The 24,707-nt window shown below is 39.3% G+C and overlaps 2 protein-coding genes across 2 annotated transcripts in view; both read left to right on the top strand.

Annotated features, from left to right (window-relative positions):
- Positions 1-2,360: 2,360 nt before the first annotated feature.
- LEO1 (LEO1 component of Paf1/RNA polymerase II complex) lies at positions 2,361-23,837 on the top strand. The gene is made up of 12 exons (XM_073303859.2): positions 2,361-2,518; positions 4,466-5,260; positions 5,756-5,860; positions 6,644-6,738; positions 7,459-7,604; positions 10,666-10,750; positions 11,136-11,230; positions 11,493-11,627; positions 12,765-12,900; positions 15,405-15,591; positions 16,275-16,372; positions 23,571-23,837. Exons 1-12 carry the CDS (start codon positions 2,461-2,463, stop codon positions 23,670-23,672), a joined length of 2,037 nt encoding a protein of 678 aa, XP_073159960.1. The 5' UTR covers positions 2,361-2,460; the 3' UTR covers positions 23,673-23,837.
- Positions 23,695-24,707, top strand: part of LOC144930924 (uncharacterized) — a 39,957-nt gene continuing 38,944 nt past the window's right edge. The window contains exon 1 of the mRNA XM_078854662.1: positions 23,695-23,739. Coding sequence (XP_078710788.1) covers positions 23,695-23,739 — 45 coding nt within the window. The remainder of the gene's footprint in view (positions 23,740-24,707) is intronic.

Here is a 24,707-nt window from a genome sequence, read left to right as displayed (position 1 = left end):
TTGTAGGACAAGGAATGCTCTGCTATGTGGTTTGCTTGAGATCGGATGCTCAATCCCACCCTGTATCAGTTTAGTCCCGTGGTTCTCAAACTTTTGGACCGATGACCCCTTTCAAATAGCAAGCCTCTGAGTGCGATCTCCCCCTTATAAATTAAAAACACTTTTTATACATTTAATACCATTATAAATGCTGGATGCAAAGCAGGGTTTGGGGTGGAGGCTGACAGCTCATGACCCCCCCACATAATAACCTCTCAATGGCCTGAGGGGTCTTGACCCCCAGTTTGAGAACCCCTGGTTTAGTCACTGGTAGAGTAAGTTAAGGACAGTTATGAAAAATATGGGACAGAGTTTACTGTAAGACTGTGGGGTGGTAACTGCCTGAAAATAAACTTTTATGTGATCCACTTTTACTTTCAGAGTAACAGCCGTGTTAGTCTGTATTCGCAAAAAGAAAAGGAGTACTTGTGGCACCTTAGAGACTAACAAATTTATTTGAGCATAAGCTTTCGTGAGCAACAGCTCACTTCATCGGATGCATTCAGTTTTCCACTGAATGCATCCGATGAAGTGAGCTGTAGCTTACGAAAGCTTATGCTCAAATAAATTTGTTAGTCTCTAAGGTGCCACAAGTACTCCCTCACTTTTACTTTGTAACTCCTTACTGGAGGTGGATTGTAGAACATGAGATATGAAGAAAGCACAAAACCTTACTGTGTAGGACCAAGACACCGGCTGTCATAGTGTGGATCCCCTCCTGCAAAACACTATGCCTTCGGGAATTCCAGAGGATTGTGGGAAATGAACATTTTTCCTTCCACCATGACCTTAACAACATCCCTCACCACCACTTAAAGTCACATAAGCCCTTTTGGATTCAGACATTTAACCTACAACAATGCAACTTCAACCTTGATTAAACTTGGAAAGCCAAATGGAGTTCACAAGAAGTCACAAATAAACTACCCCATGAAAGACCCAATCCAGAAGAGCCTTGGCTTCGATCTCCCATGGAGCTCATGGGTAACCCTAAACTGCATCTGCACAAACCATGGCAGAACAGAACATGGAACATATAACAACTCAATGCCTGAATCACAAATACAAAGGAGGCATCAAAGCAATCCACTCTGCTACTCCAGACACAATTATCTGGCTTAACTATCTAAATGTAAAACTATAGTTGTTGTTCTACATTTATATCAGCCATACAAAGAAAAGAAGAAAAGTGGATGCCTGAGTCCTGGGATGAGTGGTCACTGGGGTGGATGCCCTGACCCCCATATTGCAAGTGAGGACAAGTCCGTAGGCTGGCAAACCTGAGTCAGTGGTCCCCAGGCTGGGTAAATGCCAGATCCTGTGTCAATGTGAAGCACTTAGGGGGATGTGATGATAGTCCTGGGAAGAGTTGTCCTGTGTGGGTCGGCAGGAGGGTCACTGGACCCTGTGTCATGGGGTTCCTATGGTGAGGCGGATCACTGGCCCTTTTCTCTGGGGCTGGGGCCACTGGGGAGGGGTGGTGGTGGGGATTATTAGCCCCTCACTCATAGATTTCAACGCTAGAAGGGAGCATTGTGCTTATCTAGTCTGACCTCCTGTAGAACACAAACTTCCCCAAAATAATTCCTAGAGCATGAATTTTAGAAAAACAGCCTGTCAATTTAAAAATGGCCAGTGATGGAGACTCCACCTTGACCCTTCATAAGTTGTTCCAATGATTAATGACTCCCCACTGAAAATGTAACTGCCTTCGTTCCAGTCAGACTTTGTCTAGCTTCACCTTCCAACCAGGGCCTCGTGTTCCACCTTTCGCTGCTAGGCCGAAGGGCCCGTTATTAAATATTTGTTCCCCCTGTAGCTACTGACAGGCTGTGCTCAAGTCACCCCTGGCTCCTCTCTCGGTCAGACTCAAGCTATGGAGTTTAGCACGCTGAGGCTGAGGCACGTTTTCAAACCCGTTAATCGTTCTCGGGTTCATCTCAGCTCCCTCGCCAATGTACCAGCATCCTGCTGGCCCTGTGGGTACCAGACCCGGCCCCAGCATCCCAGCAGCCATCGCACCTGGCCCAACTCAAATACTCCACTTCCCAGAGCCCTGGGGTGGGTGTGGAATCACTGTCCCCCGTCCCGGGTGCGTCCTGGTGCCGGGGATCGTGGCCAGGCCCTGTGCAGGCTGAAAGGGCGAGAGAGACTTGTGGGCCCCTGCCGTGGGGGAATTCCGTTAATGGGACGCTGCCCCTTTAAGGCTCCCCCCGCCCCCTCCACCCCCGTGCCTGGGTCGGGTCAGCACAGGCGGCCCCACGCCCCTGACCCCGTACGGAACCAGTCGCTCCGCACGCGCGTCACTGGCTGGCGCCGCGGCCCCTCCCCAGTTCCCAGTGGCGCGGCAGCGCCGGAAAGGAGGCGAGCGAGGCCTGCGCTTTGCGGCTGCGTCGTGCCTGGCGCCGGTGAGCCCGCGCCATGGCGGACATGGAGGACCTGTTCGGGAGCGATGTCGACTCCGAGCCCGAGCAGAAAGGTACCAACGCAGAGTCCGCAGAGGGGAGAGAGGCCCGCCCCGCTGCGCTTCCCGTGTTTAACCTTCTCTGCCCCTTCCCTCCCCCGAACGACTGGCCCGTCCTTCTGCCCCTCCGGGGTCTCCCCCTCCCCTCCCTTTCTCCTCTCCGGCTGCTGGTTCCCTTCAGTCTCCACCAAGGCTTTGCCCCTTTTCGTAAGAAGTGTTTGTGGTGGGCGGGCTTTGCCCTGCGGTTTTGTACTTGGCCCACCGGGGCTGACTTCCTGCCTGCCGCGGTGATTGCACCCCTGGGATGCCCCTGACAAGTGCTGCAGCCAGGGGAGGGGGGCGTGTGTCCATGGCCCCTGCTCTGGGCCCGAAGGGTTTCATTACTAGCAATACCCCAGTATCGTAGCCTGTTTTATTACAGCTGCTGTTAGAGGTGACCAAGTTCTCTAGCCCCAGTATTCGACTGTGGAGCTGACAGGGAAATTGCTTAACCCGGGTGGTTCTACTGATTCTGTTGATCGTAATCCCCCTACCCCCGTTTTTTTCTGCTTAATAGGTACTGCATTGTAAAGGACTTCAGCTCTTTAGTGAAGCAAACAGATTGCCCCAGCTTGGGCATAAGAGATACGAATTTAATGCAACTAGATCTTTGTTCTGTTTTTAATTTTATAAACTGTATAAATAGGGGCAAATATTTGCTTTATATAAACTATTATTTATGAATTTCTTTGGGTTGAGATATTGTTATTTGGATTTTTTGGCAAAGCATTTTTTTCCTGGGTGCAGAGCTAAATTAATATTTAATAAAGGAGAGGAAAGAAAGAACCCACTTTTCATCACCTGTCTTTTGGAAAACTGTCTTTTTTTCTGGTTTAGTCTAGAACTTTTTTTCTTATTATGTTAAACAAGTTTTCAATTTCATTTCCTTTTCAGTGCATCAGTTCCAGTTAAAATACATCTAAAATAAAAAAGTACATGTTTTAGGACTGAGAGTTTAGTGAATGTGCATGTCATAGTGTATTAGTTTCGCTTTTGCATGATCTTGCATAACTGACTTTCATGAAATTGCTGCAAAATTGGTTTCTGATTATAAATTTGATAATTAGCCTTTTTACTCTTTGAGTATTTTTGTTTAGATATGTTTGTATTCCATGAGTTTCCTGCTTGTACCTTTTTATCCAGAAAAATAATCTGTTAATATAATTTCTATAACTTTTTCTTTTTACATATATTTGTGATGATCACCGTGGTTCCTTAACGTAATTCATACGTCACAGTTGTCATCAACAATTCAAAGAAAAATGCTGAAATAATTTCTTTATGGATATTGTCCAGATTGGCTTGTCCAAAATTTGAGCTTTTTTATGTTTGCGAAGTTCCTGTCATTTTATGTAATTTACTCTTCAGAACAAACCCTGTTTTTTTTCTTGAATAAAAATTAGTGCTGCAAACCCAGCACTCATGAGTAGTTCTACTGTAACTAATTTGTCTGTGGGCATGTGTTGGGGAAAGGCAAACAAATTGGATTTGAAAACAATTTCAGTTTTGAACTCACAAGATGTTATAAACAGAGTAAAATGTTAGAATAAAAAAGGTTTTTTAAACTATCAAATTTATCTTTGTCTCCTCATTACCCATATAAAAGTACAGTTTTTCTCTGACTGCTAGTAGACTTCTGGTTTCAATGATGCCTTGTGACAGGATCACAGACCAGTAATCTGTCCTTTAAAAAGAAAAAAAAATAAAAAAAAATTCCTTTTAATGTCACAACTTCATTAGCTGTTTTTTTATTCTTATCATGTAAATAAGAGCATGCAATTTACTTTCATTATTTAGGTGCGTGTCTCATGTCCCCTCTTATATTTTTCCACTTTGTCTTAAGAAGTGCTAATCTTTTTGTTATCTCCTCATCTGGCGATCTTTCCCCCAATCACTTTTAAGTGGGTAATATTTATTTTCCAGATTCTGACTCTGGATCTGACTCTGACTCTGATCAGGAGAATGCTGGCTCTGGCAGTAATGTTTCTGGAAGTGAGAGTGACAGAGATGATGAGAGAGAGGCAGTAAAGCCCAGTAATAAAGAATTATTTGGAGATGATAGTGAGGATGAGGGAGCATCTCACCATACCGGGAGTGACGTTCGGTCTGAAAGATCGTACAATCACTCTGAAGCTTCGGGACATTCTGAGCATGAAGATAATGACCAGTCAGATATAGATCAGCATAGTGGTTCAGAAGCTGCTGATGACGATGATGATAGAGGACACGGATCAGATGAAGGTAGCCGTCGCTCAGATGCAGATGGATCTGAAAAAGCAAATTCGGAGGATGAAAAATGGGGCAAAGAGGACAAAAGTGATCAGTCAGATGATGATGAGAAGCTCCAGAATTCTGATGATGAGGAAAGGCCGCAAATCTCTGATGATGAAGAGAAGGTTCAGAACTCTGATGATGATGAAAGGCCTCAGATTTCTGATGATGAGGAAAGACTACAAAACTCTGATGAGGAGAAAATGCAGAACTCAGATGATGAAGAGAGGCCTCAGATCTCTGATGAGGAGAAGATGCAGAATTCTGATGATGATGAAAGGGCCCAGCATTCTGATGAGGAGAAGATGCAGAATTCTGATGATGACGAAAGGGCCCAGCATTCTGATGAGGAGAAGATGCAGAATTCTGATGATGACGAAAGGGCCCAGCATTCTGATGAAGATCACAGGCGTTCAGATGATGATGAGGAACAGGAGCATAAATCTGGTAGGATTGAATACAGTGTTAATGATTTGACTATAAATAGACAAATTAAAATATCGTCATCCCTGACCTTCTCTGGGTTCTTGTAGTCATCTCATAGTTGAGATAATTAATCCTCCCGTTGGGTGACCTTTTCTCAAAGATTGATTCTACTGTCTTTTCATAAACAAAATCAAATCTTAATGTTGAACAGACTGAACTGTCACCATTACAATGAGGACCCTAAGTCATGTGTTTTCTTGTTGACTTGTCCATAACAATATCACTTCTGTTGTCCTGGCTTGAAATGATTCAGATTTGGTTATAAAATTATTTATTAATTCCAGTTGACTTCTAACAATAATAGTTTTTTAATAAAGCTTGATTCACCCGGTAAACGTCAATTATTTTTTCATTGTTTGAATTAGTTTACTTATTAATACAAGCTGTGGATAGTGTGAGATGTAAAAAGATGCAGAATGAAATTCTTAATTTGAGGAGATATATTCTCTTTGATAGAGTCTGCAAGAGGCAGTGACAGTGAAGATGAAATTTTGCGAATGAAACGTAAAAAACCAATTGCATCAGATTCAGAAATGGACAGCGATGCAGAAGGACAAAAAGGTAATTAGCTGTTTTTTCAAATCCCTTCTACTTTATCTGGCATTAAGCATACATCCACTTTAAAACTCTGTATGACTGGAAATATTAGCTGAGGAAAAAACTAGTGATGGATTATCTGGTGAGTCGCAGAGCATAACAACTAAGGTGCAGCAATAGAGCTGCGTGGGGAAGCTTGCACAGTTCGAAGTCATCTCTTCCCAGTGCTATCACGCTTTCACTTTCCTTGGCAACAGACTGAACTAATTTTTTTTTAATTGAAAAATCTGGTGACATCATTATATCCTAATTTCTTGCTGCAAGATCCTGGAAATTAGTGAGTCTGTTGTTTGATTATGGGAGACTTGGAGAATATATATTATTACCTACCACACTTTGCTTGAATGGATGGAGGTGTCGAATCTGCCTTTGTCCAATATGTTAACATCAGTTTAACTTCAATGATTTTAACCAAAGTTTAAATCATCTAATCCAAAATCTGTCCCTCTCAATTGCTCAGCTTTCACTCTTGGTCCTTACGATGTCATTGTTTCAGTAGTATTCCTGTCATAGAGTCTTTCCAAGGTAGATGTGACCTGAATTTTTAAGTTTAAAAAACTTTTTTGTGAGGGAAGAGACGAATCACCTTTTCAAGGCCTCTTTGAACCTCCTAGAGAAATGCACAAAATAGGAAATCAATTTTTTTTCTCCTTTGCAGGTCACTTTTAATGATCTTGTAGATGACTTCTAGTGGTAGAATATAACAGTTTCTCTTTCTTCCTATATAAAATAATTTTTCTATCGAAGATCACAGAGATTCGATAGATCTGTTTGGAGGTGCAGATGACATTTCTTCAGGGAGTGATGGGGAAGACAAGCCACCAACTCCAGGGCAACCTATTGTAAGTCCTTCAAAAGAATTTGCCTGCTATGCCTCTTACACCTGGCCCAGCAGTCTAATATAGAGTTTTAAATCCTAGGGGACTGAGTTTTAGCATGCTTTAATGAAAGACTGATAATTTAATGAGAATTCATAAATGATACTGCCCAGGCAGAAAGAATCACTATTAACGGTTTCACCTCTTAAACATGGCAATGTACGATAGGGTCACTTGTTTTTCTGCTGTTGTAACTGTGGTTATATATTTTGAGTACGTTCTGATTATGTCAACAAGTAGAATATAGTACTATAACTGTTCTAGATACTTGTAGTAAGGCCTGTTGGAAAAGTACTTTTGGGATTAGATGGCAATGGATTCAAAGCCCTTTACATCTAAAGGCCAGTTTTAGTCTAGGCAAAGTTACCACCATTTCCTAGCTCCTTGTAGAAGACAGATTTATTTGGATCAGTCCCATGCTTTTTATTTCCATTCTCTCTTGGTATCTTGAGCTAACATTCATAACTGAAATCACTTTAATGCTTGAGTACTGTGTGTGATAATTTTATCTCAGTAGTGTGTGCTTTGCACAATCAATTCCGTGTGGGTGGGTGGATGGACGGACAGAGAGAGAGGTTTTCCATATGTTTCAGAGCAAAAATTAAGTGGTCAGTGGAACAACCTGAACAGTCTGGCTTTTTTCACCTGCATAATGTAATGTGGTTTTGCTACTCCATCCATTAGGATGAGAATGGACTGAATCAGGAGCAGCAGGAAGAAGAACCTATTCCAGAAACGCGAATAGAAGTAGAGATACCAAAAGTAAACACTGACTTAGGAAATGACTTGTATTTTGTGAAGCTGCCCAACTTCCTCAGTGTGGAGCCCAGGTAATACTGCATTTGAGTCTTTGTTAAAGGTGTTAATTATTTATACTCACACTTAGTATTTCCCTGTATTGCTTTTGTCTAGTAGTCCAATGAAATTTCTGTTGGCAACATTAAATATAATTAACACTGGGGTGCATACTTTGATATAGTCGATCAGATATTCAGATCACTTTTCATTTTACAGTCTTCTTGTAAACTAAATGTGTAGGTTCAACCTGTTAGATACATGCATTTCATAATTTTAAATAACTCCTTTTTATTTTGTATTAATTTGACCCTGTGAGATTAGCCATTTTTAACTGGTCTACCTATAAAATTAATCATCTCACTCTTGTCTAAATCAGTAAAAAAACTAGTGATTTTGTTTTTGTAAGCTTGGTTTGCAACTCAAATGAGTAGCTCTGTCCTTTTTAATCTATTTTCTTTAATTGCCTGTGGCTGCATTGCACTATTCTCCTGAATTTATAGCTATCTTGCCTTTCTTCAACACCGCTTTAGTTTTTGGTGAACCTTGATACTTTCATCCTGAATAATGGACCATATATTGTAAAACCAAATGATCTTCCTTTGAGATTTAATTCAGAGTAAACAGCTTGTTCAGGGGACCTGAGTATTTCCTAAATCAAGGAAATCTGTTTTGATGGCATTTAATTTTATCTGTATGACTCTTCTCAATAGGCAACCTTGTTTTGCAAATCCAAAAATGATGTACTGAACATAATGTAAAAAGTAGCTTAGAGAAGCTTTGAGCTGTGATGTATTTACTAGAACTGTGCATGGTTTTCAGGTTTTTAGTTTAGTATGTATCTTCACAACGCATCAGTTTTAAAAGTCTAGTGACTTGAAACAGTACCATGTGCCTAATGAGTTCATAGTATTATAAAGACTAGCTTTTAAGATGATCTGTTGAGTTCTAAACATGTAGTTTTCATATTTATTCAGTTTGAGGTTTAATCTTCTAGTGTATTGTAAGCCATTTAATTTAGCCAAATGACATAAAAATGTACTTTTGAATAATAGAAGCACTGCTTTGGATTTTAGAATAAGCTTGACCTCATCTGTTTGCTAAATTACTATTTTTTTATTCATTGAAGTCAGAAGAAACTATATTATGATCATTCAGACTGACCATCTGTATAACAGAGATCATAATATTTATCCAAAATTTCTAAGAAAATAAATTTCTTTAGCTCCTTATAATACTACTCTGTGACTCCAACTGCACATCAACCAGTTACAAAAAATGTTTTGAATATTGCTTTTTCTAAACATACCACTGACTTGGGACTTATATTATTGGATCTTGTAAAAGGTGTCCATTTCCCTGTAAATCTAGGCCTGTTCCTGACATACTCTAGTTTGGTGGTTCTCCCATTCTCCTGCTGCAGACCACTTTTAAAGAGAACTCTTCTTTTGGACCACCTCTATCCCAATGCACCGTTGCATGATTTTCAAAATGTTCTGTTCTGTGGCCTGTCAGGAAGTATTTATGAGCCAATAGCCTTTATGATTGAAAAGATAATGTTCCAAATGTGAACCTTTGTGGGTCAGGATGTACAGAGTTTGAAGGTCTACAGACAGACTACTGCAATGCTTTGCAGCAATTGACAGCTTTCTCAAAAAGCAGAAAAGTGAAGCCGACAACTCTGGTCGCTTTCACTGCTTCTCCTCCCAACATTATTTGCAGCCATAAACAACAGCAAGGGCAGATACTGGAGATTTTAATGGGTCAGTACCCAAAAATGGAGACTAAGGGCTTGTTAACACTTGAAACGCTACAATAGGACGGCAGCATTGCTGTAGCATTTCAATATAGACACTCCTTATGCTGATGGGAGGGGTTCTCCCCACTGGCATACATAATCCACCTCCCTGAGAAGTAGTGGCTAGGTGGACAGAAGAATTCTTCTGTGGGCCTAGTACTGTTGACACAGGGACTTAGGTCAGCTTAACTACACTACTCGGTGATGTGGAATTTTCACACTCCTGACCAATATAGTTAAACAAACCTAAATTTTTAGTGCAGGCTAGACCTAAAATAGCAATAATTTAGCAGATTAACAGCTTCTCTCTGACCCACTTTCTTTTCCTTTACAGCATCTGGGAGAGGAAGTGAGAATGGCAACTCCTCCAGCTGTCAGGCGTAGTGGAGGAAGAAAGAAATTTGTGTTTCTGCCTCTCCCTTCTCTCAGATGGGTTAGGTGTGGGACTGTGTCAAATCTGATACCTATTAGAACAGTGGAGGGCAACCTGTGGCCCATCCAGGTAATCTGATTGTGGGCCGTGAGACGTTTTGCTGACATTGACCGTCAGCAGGCATGGCCACCCGCAGCTCCCAGTGGCCGCAGTTCGCCGTTCCTAGCCAATGGGAGCTGTGGGAAGCGGCGAGCCGCAGGGATGTGCTGGCCGCCGCTTCCTGCAGCTCCCATTGGCTGGGAATGGCGAACCGCCGCCACTGGGAGCTGTGAGGGGCCATGCATGTGGACGGTCAACGTCAGCAAAATGTCTTGCAACCTGTAATCAGATTATCCTGATGGGTCACGTGTGCCCCGCGTGCCGCAGGTTGCCCACCAGTGTATTAGGCTCATATGAAAGATGGTTCATCCAAATGTTGTCCTGGCAGGAATTCCTGCATCCTAACTGTAATAATTCACAAAATCTTTATCACACTTTAAAACTCACTGGACCAGGCTGATCATATCTAGTCCTAGACTCAGGCCTAACCTCTTATTTGCCACAATGGGACCTCAGGGGAGGATACCACATTTGAGGTAGACTTTTTCTTTTTAAAAAAGCTATTCAGAGATTTAAAAAGTTAGAAGTGGTTGCAGCTGATATGATTGGGAGACTTTAGGGTAGGTCTCCTGTGGTTTAAAACCTCTCCAGTTTATTACATGGTGGCAGAAATAAATGTACGTATACCATGGCAGTAATGTCTACAGTTGTGTGTAATATATAATTTAATGGAATCACAAATTTATTTTTAGCAATCCTAGAATAACATGGGTTTGCTTTTTTGGAAGATAGGTGAATAAAGAATACATTATCTAATTTATTACAGACCTTTTGATCCTCAGTATTATGAGGATGAATTTGAAGATGAGGAGATGCTTGATGAAGAAGGTAGAACCAGGTTAAAACTAAAGGTATAGCTGTAATTTTCTTTCTGCATCTCACGTCTTTCCTGTTAGGTTCTTTCAAACTACTATATAAAACAAAAAGCCTGGGGGGTTGAGAGGTGATGGTTTGAGTCACACTTTTCATAGATATCCCCTGCTTCTTGTTCTACCAAGAAGTAAACAAGTTCAGCACTCATAGAAATTGCTTAGCTGTTTTCTGTTGTATCTACTTTTTTCTTTAGATGCAGTGTAACTGTTCTGCAAAAGCTTTTCTTTTACCCTGCACGCAGAAGATTCAGCTAACTACTGGCACTTGATTCTTGACCTCCCAATTATATCTTTTTTCAATATTCCTTTAAGCTAGTTCACATTTTACTTTATATACATGTTTACAGGCTTTCTGTTCCAACAGGTGGAAAACACCATACGTTGGCGAATGCGACGAGATGAAGAAGGAAATGAGATTCGAGAAAGCAATGCACGGATAGTCAAGTGGTCAGATGGAAGGTTAGCTTAGGTTTTTCTAGACTAGGAAAACATAGTTGTCAGATGTTCTTGCATATAAAAGTGAGGAGTGAGTGAAATTTGAAGTTCTTGCACAATTTTTCTCAGATCTTTGAGCAAATATTGTACTACTTAGCTAATAATATTTCAATCCACATTATGCATAATAAAGAGGGAATGAGAAGGCTTCCTTCGTTTATATTGGTGTAAAAACAGAATGAGTCACTAAATACGAAAATAACTGATATATGAATCTTTTTTCAAGCATGTCGCTGCATTTGGGCAATGAAGTCTTTGATGTGTACAAGGCACCATTACAAGGAGATCACAACCATCTGTTTATCAGACAAGGAACTGGTCTACAGGGCCAGGCTGTGTTCAAGACTAAATTAACCTTCAGGTAAACATACAGTTCATTAACAGAGCTTGAAGTCATAGTACAGCGTTTTGGTATGAAATATTTGGGTCTTAAAAGGTGGAGATGAATTAGTAAAGTAATGGATCATTAGTTTTTCTTTTACTACACCTTGTATGGAAGAGGTTTTTTTTAAAAAAAACCCACTATTTTTAAAAGAATTTTCTGTCCCTTGAAAAGTAAGGCTGGTGTTGATGTATACACCTAACTATGGCTCAGTCATGAGTTTTATAGGCTTCCTTTTGACTTCAGTGCTGGCCGTTTTGGGATCTGAATATCAATTGTACAGAGACTGCCAAATTGTTTGAGTTTATACTGTTGCTGAAGACCAAGACTAGCATGCTAGCTACACTTGAGACCGAAGTACATTTCTCTAAAAAGTGACATCTTGGGGATGCCATGTTTGTCTCGCCTTTTTACAAGCATAAATGAAGTCAGAATTTGGTCCTGCAATCTGGATTTCATTGATATGTGAGCCAGAATACAGGCCAGCATCCTCTTCTCTCCCATAGCATAATAGGGAATAAATAAATACAAATGCTGTTTCACTTTCACTGAATACATAGGGAACAGAAATGTTCAGTAAGAAGCTGCCATTTTTCAATATTCACTTTTCAGAGTAGACCTGCACATTAAGGTAGCTAGGTCTGAGACCAAATCTCCAGGCTTGAAAGGCCAGTGTGCTATTTATTGCACTATCTAGGCTGACTATATTTTTGTCTGTAATTTTAATATTTAATTTAAAATTTTAAAATGAGAAGTTTTGGTGCGAATCAGGAGGAATGTTGATGTTCTTTGGAAAAAAATCTCCATACCATACTTCACTGCTATGAAGATGGTGACTATGACCAGAAGCATAAATGTAAAGTGGAAGGAGAAATATTTAGGTGTGTAAGAGGATGTGGAGGATTTCTTAGGGGAAGGGTGATTTTGCTAAATATTTTGATCTATCAGATAATTCTTGTGTACTGTACATATTATCTATTCTGTTTAATTTTTTTTTGCTTTTGTATGGATGAGTCTTTGATTTTCCTGATTGTATTTGTGGCATGTCTGTAATTGTTCTTGGAAAGCAGAGGTGTCCTTGTGAGAAGTGTTTAACCTATAACAATTTTCTAACAGGCCTCACTCTACGGACAGCGCCACCCACAGGAAGATGACTTTGTCTCTTGCAGATAGATGTTCAAAGACCCAAAAAATTCGTATCTTGCCCATGGCTGGCCGTGATCCAGAGTCTCAGCGCACAGAAATGATTAAGGTATTAATTATGATAAGGAATTTTATTACTCTTTAGATCAAAACTTAGAATTAACATTGTTCATTTCAAATTGCAAATATCATGTCTGAATATTCTTGGGTATTTATTGGGTTTTAGTAAAATAAATTAAGATGCAATCTCTGGTGCTGACATAGAAATCACAACAATATATTCTATCAGCATCCATTTTTATGCTCTCTGGATATGGCGCCTGGTATAGTGGTTACCTTGTAAACTAGGAGGAGAAATTGTAAGAGTGTAAAGTACCCATTTAACAAGAGATTTCAGAAATAACAAAATTAAAAACAAATATTAAGAATACAATAAATGAAGGCCTTGGAAGTAAAATTTTGAAAAGGCTTTATTTTTAAGATGAAATAAACATTCATTTTAAGGTGATGTGTTGTATTTTCCAGCAGTCACTAAATGACTCAGACTTTCTAGTTCATATTTATGTGGACTGTGTACACTTAATTTGTATATTAAAAATTATATCCCAAATTCATCAATGGGATAGGCAGCTGCCACTCCATTGTTCTACAGGGCCTAGCACAATGGGGCCCCAATCCTGACTGAGGTGTCTAGGTGCTGCTATACTCTAATATGGAAGTTATCGTGTATTTGTCAGTGGAAATTTTTACGTATTAACTTGCATTGGAACTTCCTATATGCATGCATATGAAGAATTTGCTCCTTTATCATTTTTCCCTGCTGCTTTCCCTTCTTGGTAACAGACAGACTTCCATGGCTTGACCTTAATGTTAGGAAGCAGAGGTGCCCTTATAAGAAGTGTGTTTAACCTAGAACGATTTTCTAACAGGCCTCACTCTAAAGACAGTGCCCTCCACAGGAAGATGACTTTGTCTCTTTCAGATAAATGTTCAAAGACTCAAATGAAGGTATTTCTTCATGTATATTATGTAAAGTTGGTTGCCAAGTGTGTGAACATAGCAGCCAGTTGTATAATAATCACAGTAATTTATGCCTCTGTTTTGTGGCAGAATTAATGCCCAAGTCTGCCATTCCTAGCCTGGCCCGCTAGGGTGACTAATTCTTCTATTCAGCCCTTCGCTGATTTGTTACCTTCCTCGTGAAATGCTGTGCCTCCTGTATAACATTCTAGAGCCTATTGTAATTTCATAATTAAAGAAACTAGCCCTATTCTAGTCTATCCCCTTTTATTTCCCTTCCAATCTCTCCCTGTCACCATTCCAAATAATCCGTTGGCCTGAAAATTCCCATGCTTAGTCTTAAAGCAGAGGGGCTAAGAGATGGTTCTGGAGTTTTTGGAAGCAAATCAGCCAAATGTCTTTATTTATAAGGCTGTGAAAATTAATGTTTTTGACTTTTAACAAAAGTAACTTTTTTTTGTTCTGCTACTAGACTTTTCATGCACTTGAGGACCATTACACAGGCAACTGTGCAAAAGATTTCACCCCAAAGTATACATTTATTAAAAGTGTCCTTGCATTCTGACTGTTTACATGTCACTAGTGTCAGCAAAGATGACAATTGCTATCGAGGTGTAGCTGTCCTAAAATAAGCCCGGTGAATGGAGTATTTACTATTACCTGCAGAAACAACTCTGCAGAGCTGCGGTTCTGAGGTGCTCCGCAGGCCACAAGGGAGCCCTGAGGAAGGTGCTGGCCCCTATCCCCACAAGATGGGGAGTTTTTCCAAACCTTCAGGATTGGGGGCAGAAAATTGTAGTGTTTGCTTCAAAGCATGGTCCCCTTTCTGCTTCTGGGATTTGTATTACTCCTTTGTTACAGCTGTAAATATGTTTATAATTCTTAATTTTAGTAAGAAAACAAAAATCTAGAGATGGACAAATTTACTCAAACATTCATTTAAGTATGATGCTACAGATGTAAATATTAGTTTTTCAAAATTTTGTATTAACTGAAAATAACAATACAGTGCTACAGGAAAAGTAGTGCTAATTGAAAATGTCATTCTTGGCACAGTGGGGTGAACAAATCAGTGTTTATCATATTTGTTCTGTATAGGAAAAATTAAACTTACACAGCAATCCAGAAACAAAAAGTAATGGTTACCTTCGTTACATTTTCTCCTAGCATATTATGATATTGCACAGAATTTAAGTTTAATCATAAGTACACATTGTTGCCTCTATTTTTAAACTGTTTTAATTCTTATAACATTCACAAACCTGATTTTGTAATCTTGGAAATTAAGCCTTTGTCTCTGATCTGCATTAAATAAGAAAATAAATAAGGAAACCTAAAGCTAAAAATGTTTCAACCAAGAGAAATATCAAATATAAAAAATACTTTGCCTGATTCTCCATAGTCCTGCACTGTGTGTAGTCATTTACATCAGTGCAAAGTGAGCATCAAGCTGTACCATTCTGATTTGGTAGAATTTGACATTTTCTTTGCACTGGTATAAAATGACTACACGAGGTGCAAAGCATTGGAGAAAGATGCCCTCTGGGTATAATTCCTCAGAGTTCCTTACATGCTGCTGCTTTTCCTGGACAGAAAGAAGAGGAGAGGTTAAGAGCTTCTATTCGCAGGGAATCCCAGCAGCGGAGAATGCGGGAGAAGCAGCATCAGCGTGGGCTGAGTGCAAATTATTTAGAACCTGATCGTTATGATGAGGAGGATGAAGGAGAAGAGGCAATCAGTCTGGCAGCTATTAAAAACCGCTATAAAGGTGGTATAAGAGGTACAAATAAAATCTGAATGTAACTTTTTTTGTTAATATCTGATGAGTGCAGCCTATCTAATTCAAATTAACTGATTTCATGGGCTAGACCTGATGAAATAACAGATTTCTCAGAGCAGTGCATAATGAACAAGGAAACTACAAAGAAGGCTCAATCTGTTTAATTATACTTTGTGTATTTATTTATAGTTTGTCATGAAGATGGTGAGATCTTGGCACATTATTGAGAGAAATATCAGGCAACAGTATATGTGATGGTATAGTTCAGGGATTGGCAACCTTTGGCATGTGGCCAGTCAGGGAAAACCGCTGGCTTGCTGGGACAGTTTGTTTACCTGCTGCGTCTGCAGGTTCGGCCAATAGCAGCTCTCACTGGCCGCAGTTCGCCGCTCCAGGCCGATGGGCGCTGCAGGAAGCAGCGCAGTCTGAGGGATGTGCTGGCTGCCACTTCCCATAGCCCCCGTTGGCTTGGAACAGTGAACTGCGGCCAGTGGGAGCTGTGATCGGCCGAACCTATGGACGCTGCAGGTAAACAAACTGTCCCGGCCAGCCAGCGGTTTTCCCTGACTGGCCACGTGTCAAATGTTGCTGATCCCTGGTACAGTTCAAGGTGCTTTGGCAGGCATTGGCATTTGCAGACCAGTCTTTACCTGGGTTAATTTTTTTTTTTTTTTTTTTTAAAGAGGAACGTGCTAGAATCTATTCTTCAGACAGTGATGAGGGATCAGATGAAGACAGAACGCAGAGACTACTCAAGGCAAAGAAACTAACTAGTGATGAGGTGAGAGAAGCATTTTATTTTATGGTGAAAGTTGGTTGACTGAAAATGAGCAATTTGTTTTTATAATTTTGAGTATTATTGTGAAAAATGACTACTACTCTCTGCTTTAATGACTGGATACATCATATTTATCCAGCTAAGTTCTTGTAAATTGAGATTTTTTCAAGGTTTTATGGACCCAGGGATTGAGGTAAAGTTAAATTTGATATGCTTTCCATAATAATAAAGCCATATATAAAAGCTAGGTATTTCTTTCAGAGTTCTCAAAGCCTTTTGGAAAGGAGGTAAGCATCATTCCCATTTTACAGATGGAGAAACTGAGGCACAGAGCAGTTGACATGATTTGCCCCGGTTACATAGTGAGCCGGAAATAGAACCCAGGGCTCCTGAATCTCAGTCCAGTGCTCTATCCACCAGGCCTTACTGTCTGCACCACCCTCCCCCGATAAACTTATGACAATTCTGTTGGGGGGGAAGGGAAACCTGTTTCACACAGCACTATTCGTAGATCATTGCTTTTTAAGGGGAAGAGTTAAATACTAGTATACTATTAATCCTTTGATAAAAGGAGGACTGTGGCACTTACAGCTCATGTACTGTCCTAGGCATAATATGAAGGAAAATACTGGCTACAATATTAAGGTTTCCGCCTCCTTTTTTTTTTTTTTAAATTCCCCGTAAAATTGTGATGGCATCTCTACCTCTAAACAATGGAAATTCCATCTAATATTGCACTGCAACGTAATAATTTATTTGGAGTCAGAATGCTGGTGTAGGATTCAAACACAGAATGTCCTTGCCCAGTAGTAAGAGCTGATAAAATTCTACTGACAATTACATGATGGCCGCCTTGACTCTGTAGTAGATATATATGACATATATTATCTGTAGGTCAGATAATCTATATCTCTAGCACTTCTATCTTAATCTTAAGTTACTTTGTTAGAGGTAAAAAGATGATTTTTGCACTTGAATGGCATCTTGCTTAATCTTACCTTCCTAGTTTCCTGTTGATGTCCTTTATTAAATTTAAATCAAAAGTTAGTATATACAAAAGCATAATCTATGGAAGTTTAAAAATGAAAGACCTATTAATCAATTTAGGATTGTTGCCTACAGAATATTTTCCCGGCCTTTGTTCAGTCCTGATTTTAAACGAGTCAAACAGTGAAGCTTCTACAGTTTCCCTTAGGAGATGATTTTATCATTGCAAAATTTTTTCAGATATTCAGTTTCAAATTTTTCAACTGAATTTCATCTCATCAGTCCTTGTTTGTCCCTTTTGTACTACTCTAATAATTAAGAGACTACTGAAGTAACTATATCAGTGTAAAGTCTTAGACTCTCCTATAAAACATTATATTCTTTTCTTTAATTAGTAGTAGTTTTTTTGGTATATATTGATTTATGCTCATTAAAGTGAGACAAATATTATAATTCCATAATCTCACTGAAATGTCAAAATTATATCTCAAAATGACTCTTGATTTCTATACGGTATAGCTTGCAGTGTGATGTACGGGACCTTATAATACGGAAAATCTTTAATTCATTGAAAGATCAAACTTGTATTCCTCCAAAAGTTATTTCAATGTGTATACTGCACATATATAAGCTGTACCATGATGTATACCCCTGATCAGTAAAACCCTCATCAGGTGTATTTGTTTCCTACTCTTGTCCAAACCCAGTGGCTAAAACTGGGATGTTGGTTAGGATTCCATTCTGTGTTGCTGTGTCTGAGATAATTCCAATTACAGTGTTAGCAGAGTGACGTTTGTATTAAATAATTAAAAGGAACTGGAGTGTGGTGAAATAACTGAAAGCAAATCACTGAAAGCTTTGTTGTGTTAAAAGTATTCCAATAGTGTTTAGTTTTGAATTTGTTGAGTGAATTTAGTGTTCTGGAAAGTGAGGCACTAAAAGCATTGTCCTTAGTTACACATGGTCTGGGTATGTCCATATGTGCAAGTAACCCCATTTAATTATGCTAACGCCCTTACACCTGAACTGGAATTCCAGTCCCTTTTCTCCCTTGAGCAGATGTTAGCAATTGTTTCTTTTGTGATATATGAACACCAAAATCATTTTCGTTTGTGATCTCAATTAGGCTTTGATTCTGGTTCGTCAGAGGTGAAAGAGTACTGAGCTAATCCGCTGTGCTGCTTTGAGCTACATCTTCCATTTTAAAACAATGTCATTTTAAGGCTGAAGTTCATAACATTGCCACATAGGGGTGCTCAAGCTTAAAAAAAACATAATGTGGCAATGGTGAGTTATAGTAACCAACACTCTGAATGTATATAAATAGAGACTTGGAGGTATTTACCAGTATATATCTTCATACACAAAGCATGGCACTCATCTGTCAAATACTGTAATACCTTAGTGATTTGCACAAGGATGCTGGCTATCTAGTCAAACACACAAACAAAAAGGTTGTTGAGAGCTGGTCCTCAATGCTAAAGTGCTTTGTCCAGCATCAAAACATCAAATTATCAAGTGATGCAGCATACTGATAAAAGGCAAGTTGTATTCCCATTGATGTAACTTTGGGAAATTCTGTTGTACAATGTAGTGAGCATTTTCGAAATACCTGTACTAGATAGATGTCTTTTCAGATGCCTAGTGCAGATAGGGGCTGCCATTGAGATTCTAGGTTATAAATATGTTAGTTTGTCTTGTTGGTTAAAGTTGAGCAGAAATGAGTCTTAATAGAATTCTTAAATCCTATGTTAGCTTTCACTACTTTTTAAACATTAATTTTAAAATAACAGTGGTCCTTAAGTATAGTGGAGGAGAGGGGTAAAATTACTGCCTAGACCTGATGATATATATTTAAGTAAGGAGCTTTCTCTTCCAAACAAGAAATTCAGTTGTTATATCAACAATTTTATTTGTTCTTTGTATCAAAGTTAATTAGGCTCCAATGTAAAATGTCTCCTATGATAGAAAATTAATTTTTTAAAAACTGGTTAACAAATCAGGGAACATCATAAGAGCAAGGAAAAATACTCAAAACTGTTACGTAAATGTCTTTCAGGAAAGTTAACTGGTTGTAACAGTGTCAGCAGAAAAACTGCACAACTGTTGGACTTATTTCTGCATTTCTTATTCAGGCAAAAGTTCTTTGGTTGAATGTGAGTTTTGACTGACTAAAGATTGCAGGGTTAGATACTCTCACTTGTCAAGCTAGTGCACTAAACTTATTCTCTTGAGCAGCGCTTCCATTATTCTGTCTCTTCTGTTAATTGTGGTGTTAAAGATGTTCATAGGAAATTGAAATGAGATGCTGTCTGGAAGTCTAACTTCAAATATTTTAGACCTGATCAGTTTTCCTAAAGTCAAAACACAACTTACATTCAGCTTTGTGTTAGGGTACTAGAAAATTGGATATCCAACCTCTTTCAAGACATTATTTTGTTACTTAGCAAACAGACCAAAATGGAAATGCGGCATGACAAAACAAAATAGCTGAGTCGTAGTGTACACAAAAAAGGTATTTTTTAGGACAGCCTATGGGATAAAGTAGGAAACAGTTGGGAAAAATACTGGTGATGGCTTGACTAATCAGAATTCATGCTCTTTTTTTTTCCCTCCAATTCTGAGATTAAAGAATAGTTTTAATTTTGCACGCATAAATTCAGTTTTTGACCTAAGAACCCCACACTCCAGGTCATTTTCCACATTTGATAGTGATAATGTGCTTCAGAGGCTGGCACAATCCAGCTTGATGATGCTTTACTATATTTCAGATGCAGAATATTTTTTATTCTTTGTAATTCTATCTGATGGTTTAGAACATCCTATTGCGTAGTAGTTTCTGACTTGTAAAGGTATTTCCCTTTTTCCTACTGTATCTAATATTGTACTGATTAAAGTTTAAAAATCCTGTTTTTATTCTGAAATAAATTTTGAAGCATATATTTGACCAAAATGGTACTTATGTTCAATCTACACTGTAAAATCAGCCATGTTTGCAGATTTAGTTAAAATTGTTGTCCAACAATGTTACTAATGCATAGTTCTGTATTGCTGTATAGATTGGATGGGACCTAACCATGTTCTAGAGCAGGGGTGGGCAAACTATGGCCCTTCAAACGTTTAATCCTTGAGCTCCTGCTGGGAAGCGGGGTCCAGGGCTTGCCCTGCTCCACATATGCCATGGCTCTGCACGGCTCCCAGAAGCAGAGGCATGTCCCCGTTCCGGCTCTTATGCGTAGCGGCGGCCAGGGGGTTCCACACGAGGCCCCCGCCCCAAGTACCACTCCCGCAGCTCCCATTGGCTGGGAACTGCGGCCAGTGGGAGCTGCAGGGGCAGCGCCTGTGGTCGGGGCAGCATGCAGAGCCTGCTGGACTCACCTCCGCGTAGGAGCCAGAGTGGGGACGTGCCACTGCTTCCGGGAGCTGCTTGAGGTAAGCGCCACCCAGAGCCTGGACCGCTGACCCCCCCTCATGCGCCCCAGCCCTGATCCCACTCCCACCCTCTGAACCCCTTGGTCCCAGCACAGAGCACCCTCCTGCACCCCCAACCTCTCATCCCCAGCCCCACCCCAGAGCCTGCACCCCCAGCTAGAGCCCCCACCCTCCCCACACACCCCAACCTGCCCCAGCCCAGAGCCCCCTCCTGCACCCTGAACTCCACATTGCTGGCTGTACCCCAGAGCCCACCCCTCCAGCTGGAGCCCTCAGCCCCTCCTGCAACCCAACCCGCAATTTAGTGAGCATTCATGGCCCACCATACAATTTCCATATCCAGATGTGGACCTTGGGCCAAAAAGTTTGTCCACCCCTGTTCTAGAGTGTCTCTGAATTGGTGGCTTTACAAAAATTAATGGATGTAGTTAAATCCTATTCACACTGCAAGATGCCATGTCAGGGGAGAAGTGGAAACAGTGTTGTTTGAGATGGTTGACTTTACAATGTGAATGAGACTTTTATCATATGGTTATATACTTTCCTCCGACATCCTTAAATCTATAGCTTTAAAATAAAGGAATATATTCTATTATTTCGTTTTTTACTGTGTCGTTTTAAGCTGTAAGTTTACAGAACATCTTAGATGACTGCTTGATAGAATTTCTGGGAGTGTTGTGTTTTAGTGTTTGAACCCAAAGACTTGATAGATTGAAAATTAATCTGTTTATAAAGTTAGATTTTTATTTGTATTGGTTTACCCTTGTGCCAAAGGAACAAGCATTTAAATCTACAGTAGAAGTACATAAAGTGGGAGATATATATTTATAAATTTAGGATATTATAGTAATGAAATAACTAGCTTTGGATTTAATAGCTAAAGTAATTGTGATTTATGGGATTGCTTTTTGTATTTTCTTACTATATTTATTGATTTATATTGTCCATATTAAGTTTTATTTTATATATAAAATAAAACTTAATTAAATCCAAAGCTAGTTATTTCATTACTATAATATCCTAAATTTGTAAAATAAATACCCACATAGAATCTACAGTTCATGTAAATCAAATAGGAATTAGTACACAGTAGCCCTCATTTTGGTGTGCTATGACTCCACTCCACTAAAAATTATTTTAAAAAACTTTATGCTTAACATGTTAACTATTTTAGCTTGATAGTTAAAAGCAAAGTAGACAATGCATCATCAGACACATAATACAATCAATGGTCACGATAGTGAATCTTTGTATTATTTTGATTAGCCACTACTCCTTTCACTATAGACTGATCAGAGGGCTTTGTATCAGCTTTGCTTAACTTGATTCCTTACTCACTTAAGCTTAAATTGATTATATAAGGTACTCTTAAACTGATTGTCCACACAAGGAGGTTGCGTTGATTAACTGCATTTGTGTCTAAACCAATTTAGTTAAATTGGTACAACTTCCTTGTGTTGGGGGCAGAATCGCTTCCTATACTTTCCCTTCCTTTGCCCAACCCAACATTTTTCCAGTTCTTCATGGATCAAATCAGATTCCCTGAATTCAAATGATTTGAGCCTTCTTGTAAAAAGCTGTACTGAAGTTTTCCGGAATCTACTGTAGCTCCATGATTTTAAACAGGTATTTAAATACTGGTTTTGGGCCATCAGTATTAGTGGCATCTCTGTAAAACAGGAAGAGACTTGTTTTACTGTCAGATAAAAATCATTTAACTTGCTTGCATCCTCTAATACTCCATCAAATTTTGGTTCATCATCTAAACTAGTTAATTTAAAGGTGGACCTTTCCTGTTTGTCATTTTACAGATTTGCAAGAAATGGCCTTATCTCTCTCATAGGGGTTATTTGATTTCAGTTCCTTATACTTTCTCATGCTCGTGCTGGGACTTACAAAACACAAAAGTTTTGTACCCACTAAAAAGAACTCTGCCTGACAAAGCAGAGGGGGAAACACGAAGCCCCCTACCTTTTGGGCTCGATCCTTCTACGACTGAGGGTATATTCACCCGTGCAATTTTCTCCCCGGCAGACGGGTAGGAGCGAGGACTCTAACCCTCCCCATTATGGCCCGGTACCTCTACGACCAGTGGTGTATATACCTAGACAATTTGTATATATCTTATCTGTATAGTTTTCCCCGACAGACGGGTCGGAGTGACGACTCTAATCCTCCCCCTATTGCCCGGCACTTCTATGATCGGGGCTGTGCACACTTGAATGGTCGATCACCTTATTCGTATGGTATACCTTTTAACAATATTTAGCATTATTCGTTATCCTTCATTCTAAATCATACAAAATACAAACACAAACTCCTACTACTACACTGTGTCCTGTCTGTGGGACAGGAGCCATAGGACCTTTTTGGGGGCGGGAGGAGGGGTAAAGCATTGTGATATTAGTACTTTCTGAGGATATTAACTTTTTGATGTGCATCTAAAAACACCCAAGTGTTATAACTCTAGATGCTGCTTTGGAGCTTGTGTGCTTAATTTTTAAATGTGGAAAATGAAATTCAGCACACCAGAAGTCCATGTGTAATTGGACAATTGCAAGGCAATTGCATCTTTGATATGATTCTGTAAGATTGGAGAGTGTGGTGGAGGTTGGGAGTAATGTCAGGAGTACTCTCAGTACTACTGACCATGTAAAAATAAATTTTAAGTCTGAGTACTATGAAAGGGGACTGAAACTGGAAGCAGTTTCGTTTTTCTTCACAGAAATAAACTTGGTGAATTTTTCATTTTAACTTGAAATATATTATGTTTTGCCCTCAGGAAGGTGAACCTTCTGGAAAGAGGAAAGCGGAGGATGATGACAAAGCAAGTAAAAAGCACAAGAAATATGTGATCAGCGATGAAGAGGAAGATGATGATTAAAATTGGGGAAAGATGAAAGCTGATGGCTTTTTATATATATATTGTACAGTTCTTTTACAGCAAAGATGTAAGTAAACATAATGAGGTTATTTTGGTAAAGGAAACTTACACTGAGATCTGTAAGTCAGGTGTGAATAAATTCTTGTCAACGACATTTTAAAGATATTTTAATGTTATGGGCATGTTTGTGCGTCCTGAAATACACTACGTTTTTTTTAACGTGGTATAGTACTGAAATGTACTTTTTAGAGTATTATGGTAAGCAACTCCTCTGTCAGTTACATTGTTGATGTTAGCACAGTGGAGTCCAGGTCCATGACTTGGGCTTCTAGGGAGGCACTATGGTAATACAAATAATAAAAAATTGATTCATCAGGAGGATATTACTGAGTTCAGCCTTTTTGCTAACAGTCTACTTGGTAAGTTTCTGATACTGGTATTTTAACTTTTCAAGCTGTTATTTTGTAATTAAAAGTTGGCAGAATCTGCGAGTATTACAGCTGAAAGCTGGCTTTTCTAAATATTCTTTGTTTACAGGACTATGGACAGTAAATAAGTATACTGGTATATTTTGATGAATTCAGTTATTTTTAGCTCATTCTAGTACCTGTTAAAATACTATAATTATAAGCAGGATTTATTCCTGAACTTAAGTCTGTAAATTGAAACATTGAGGTTTCATGAATTAATAGATATAGAAAAAATCTCCAGCTTGAGAGCAAAAAGTCTGTTCGTTTGGTATGTTAGAGGAGAGATGTCATTTTTAAAGAATTCTTTGTTTATATGTAGATAGTGAGAGGTTAATGTTTTCCAAACTTTTGATCTAACTAAAAATTAGAAGATACAAGAGTGAAAATATCAGAATTTATATAGAACAAAATAGTTGTTTTGTTCTGTAAGCTCGTATAGTTTTTGGGGAAACTAGTGATTATTGCTCAGGCCTATTTGTTTAGAGAGAGAGCTACATCCTGCTAGGAAACAAAGGAGAGAATGTGTGTCTTGGATAGAGCAATTAGACTTCAGGTTTTAATCACG

Source organism: Lepidochelys kempii, chromosome 10, assembly GCF_965140285.1.
Source record: "Lepidochelys kempii isolate rLepKem1 chromosome 10, rLepKem1.hap1, whole genome shotgun sequence".
Lineage (NCBI taxonomy): Eukaryota > Metazoa > Chordata > Testudines > Cheloniidae > Lepidochelys > Lepidochelys kempii.
This window is presented reverse-complemented; position numbering and strand designations above follow the sequence as displayed.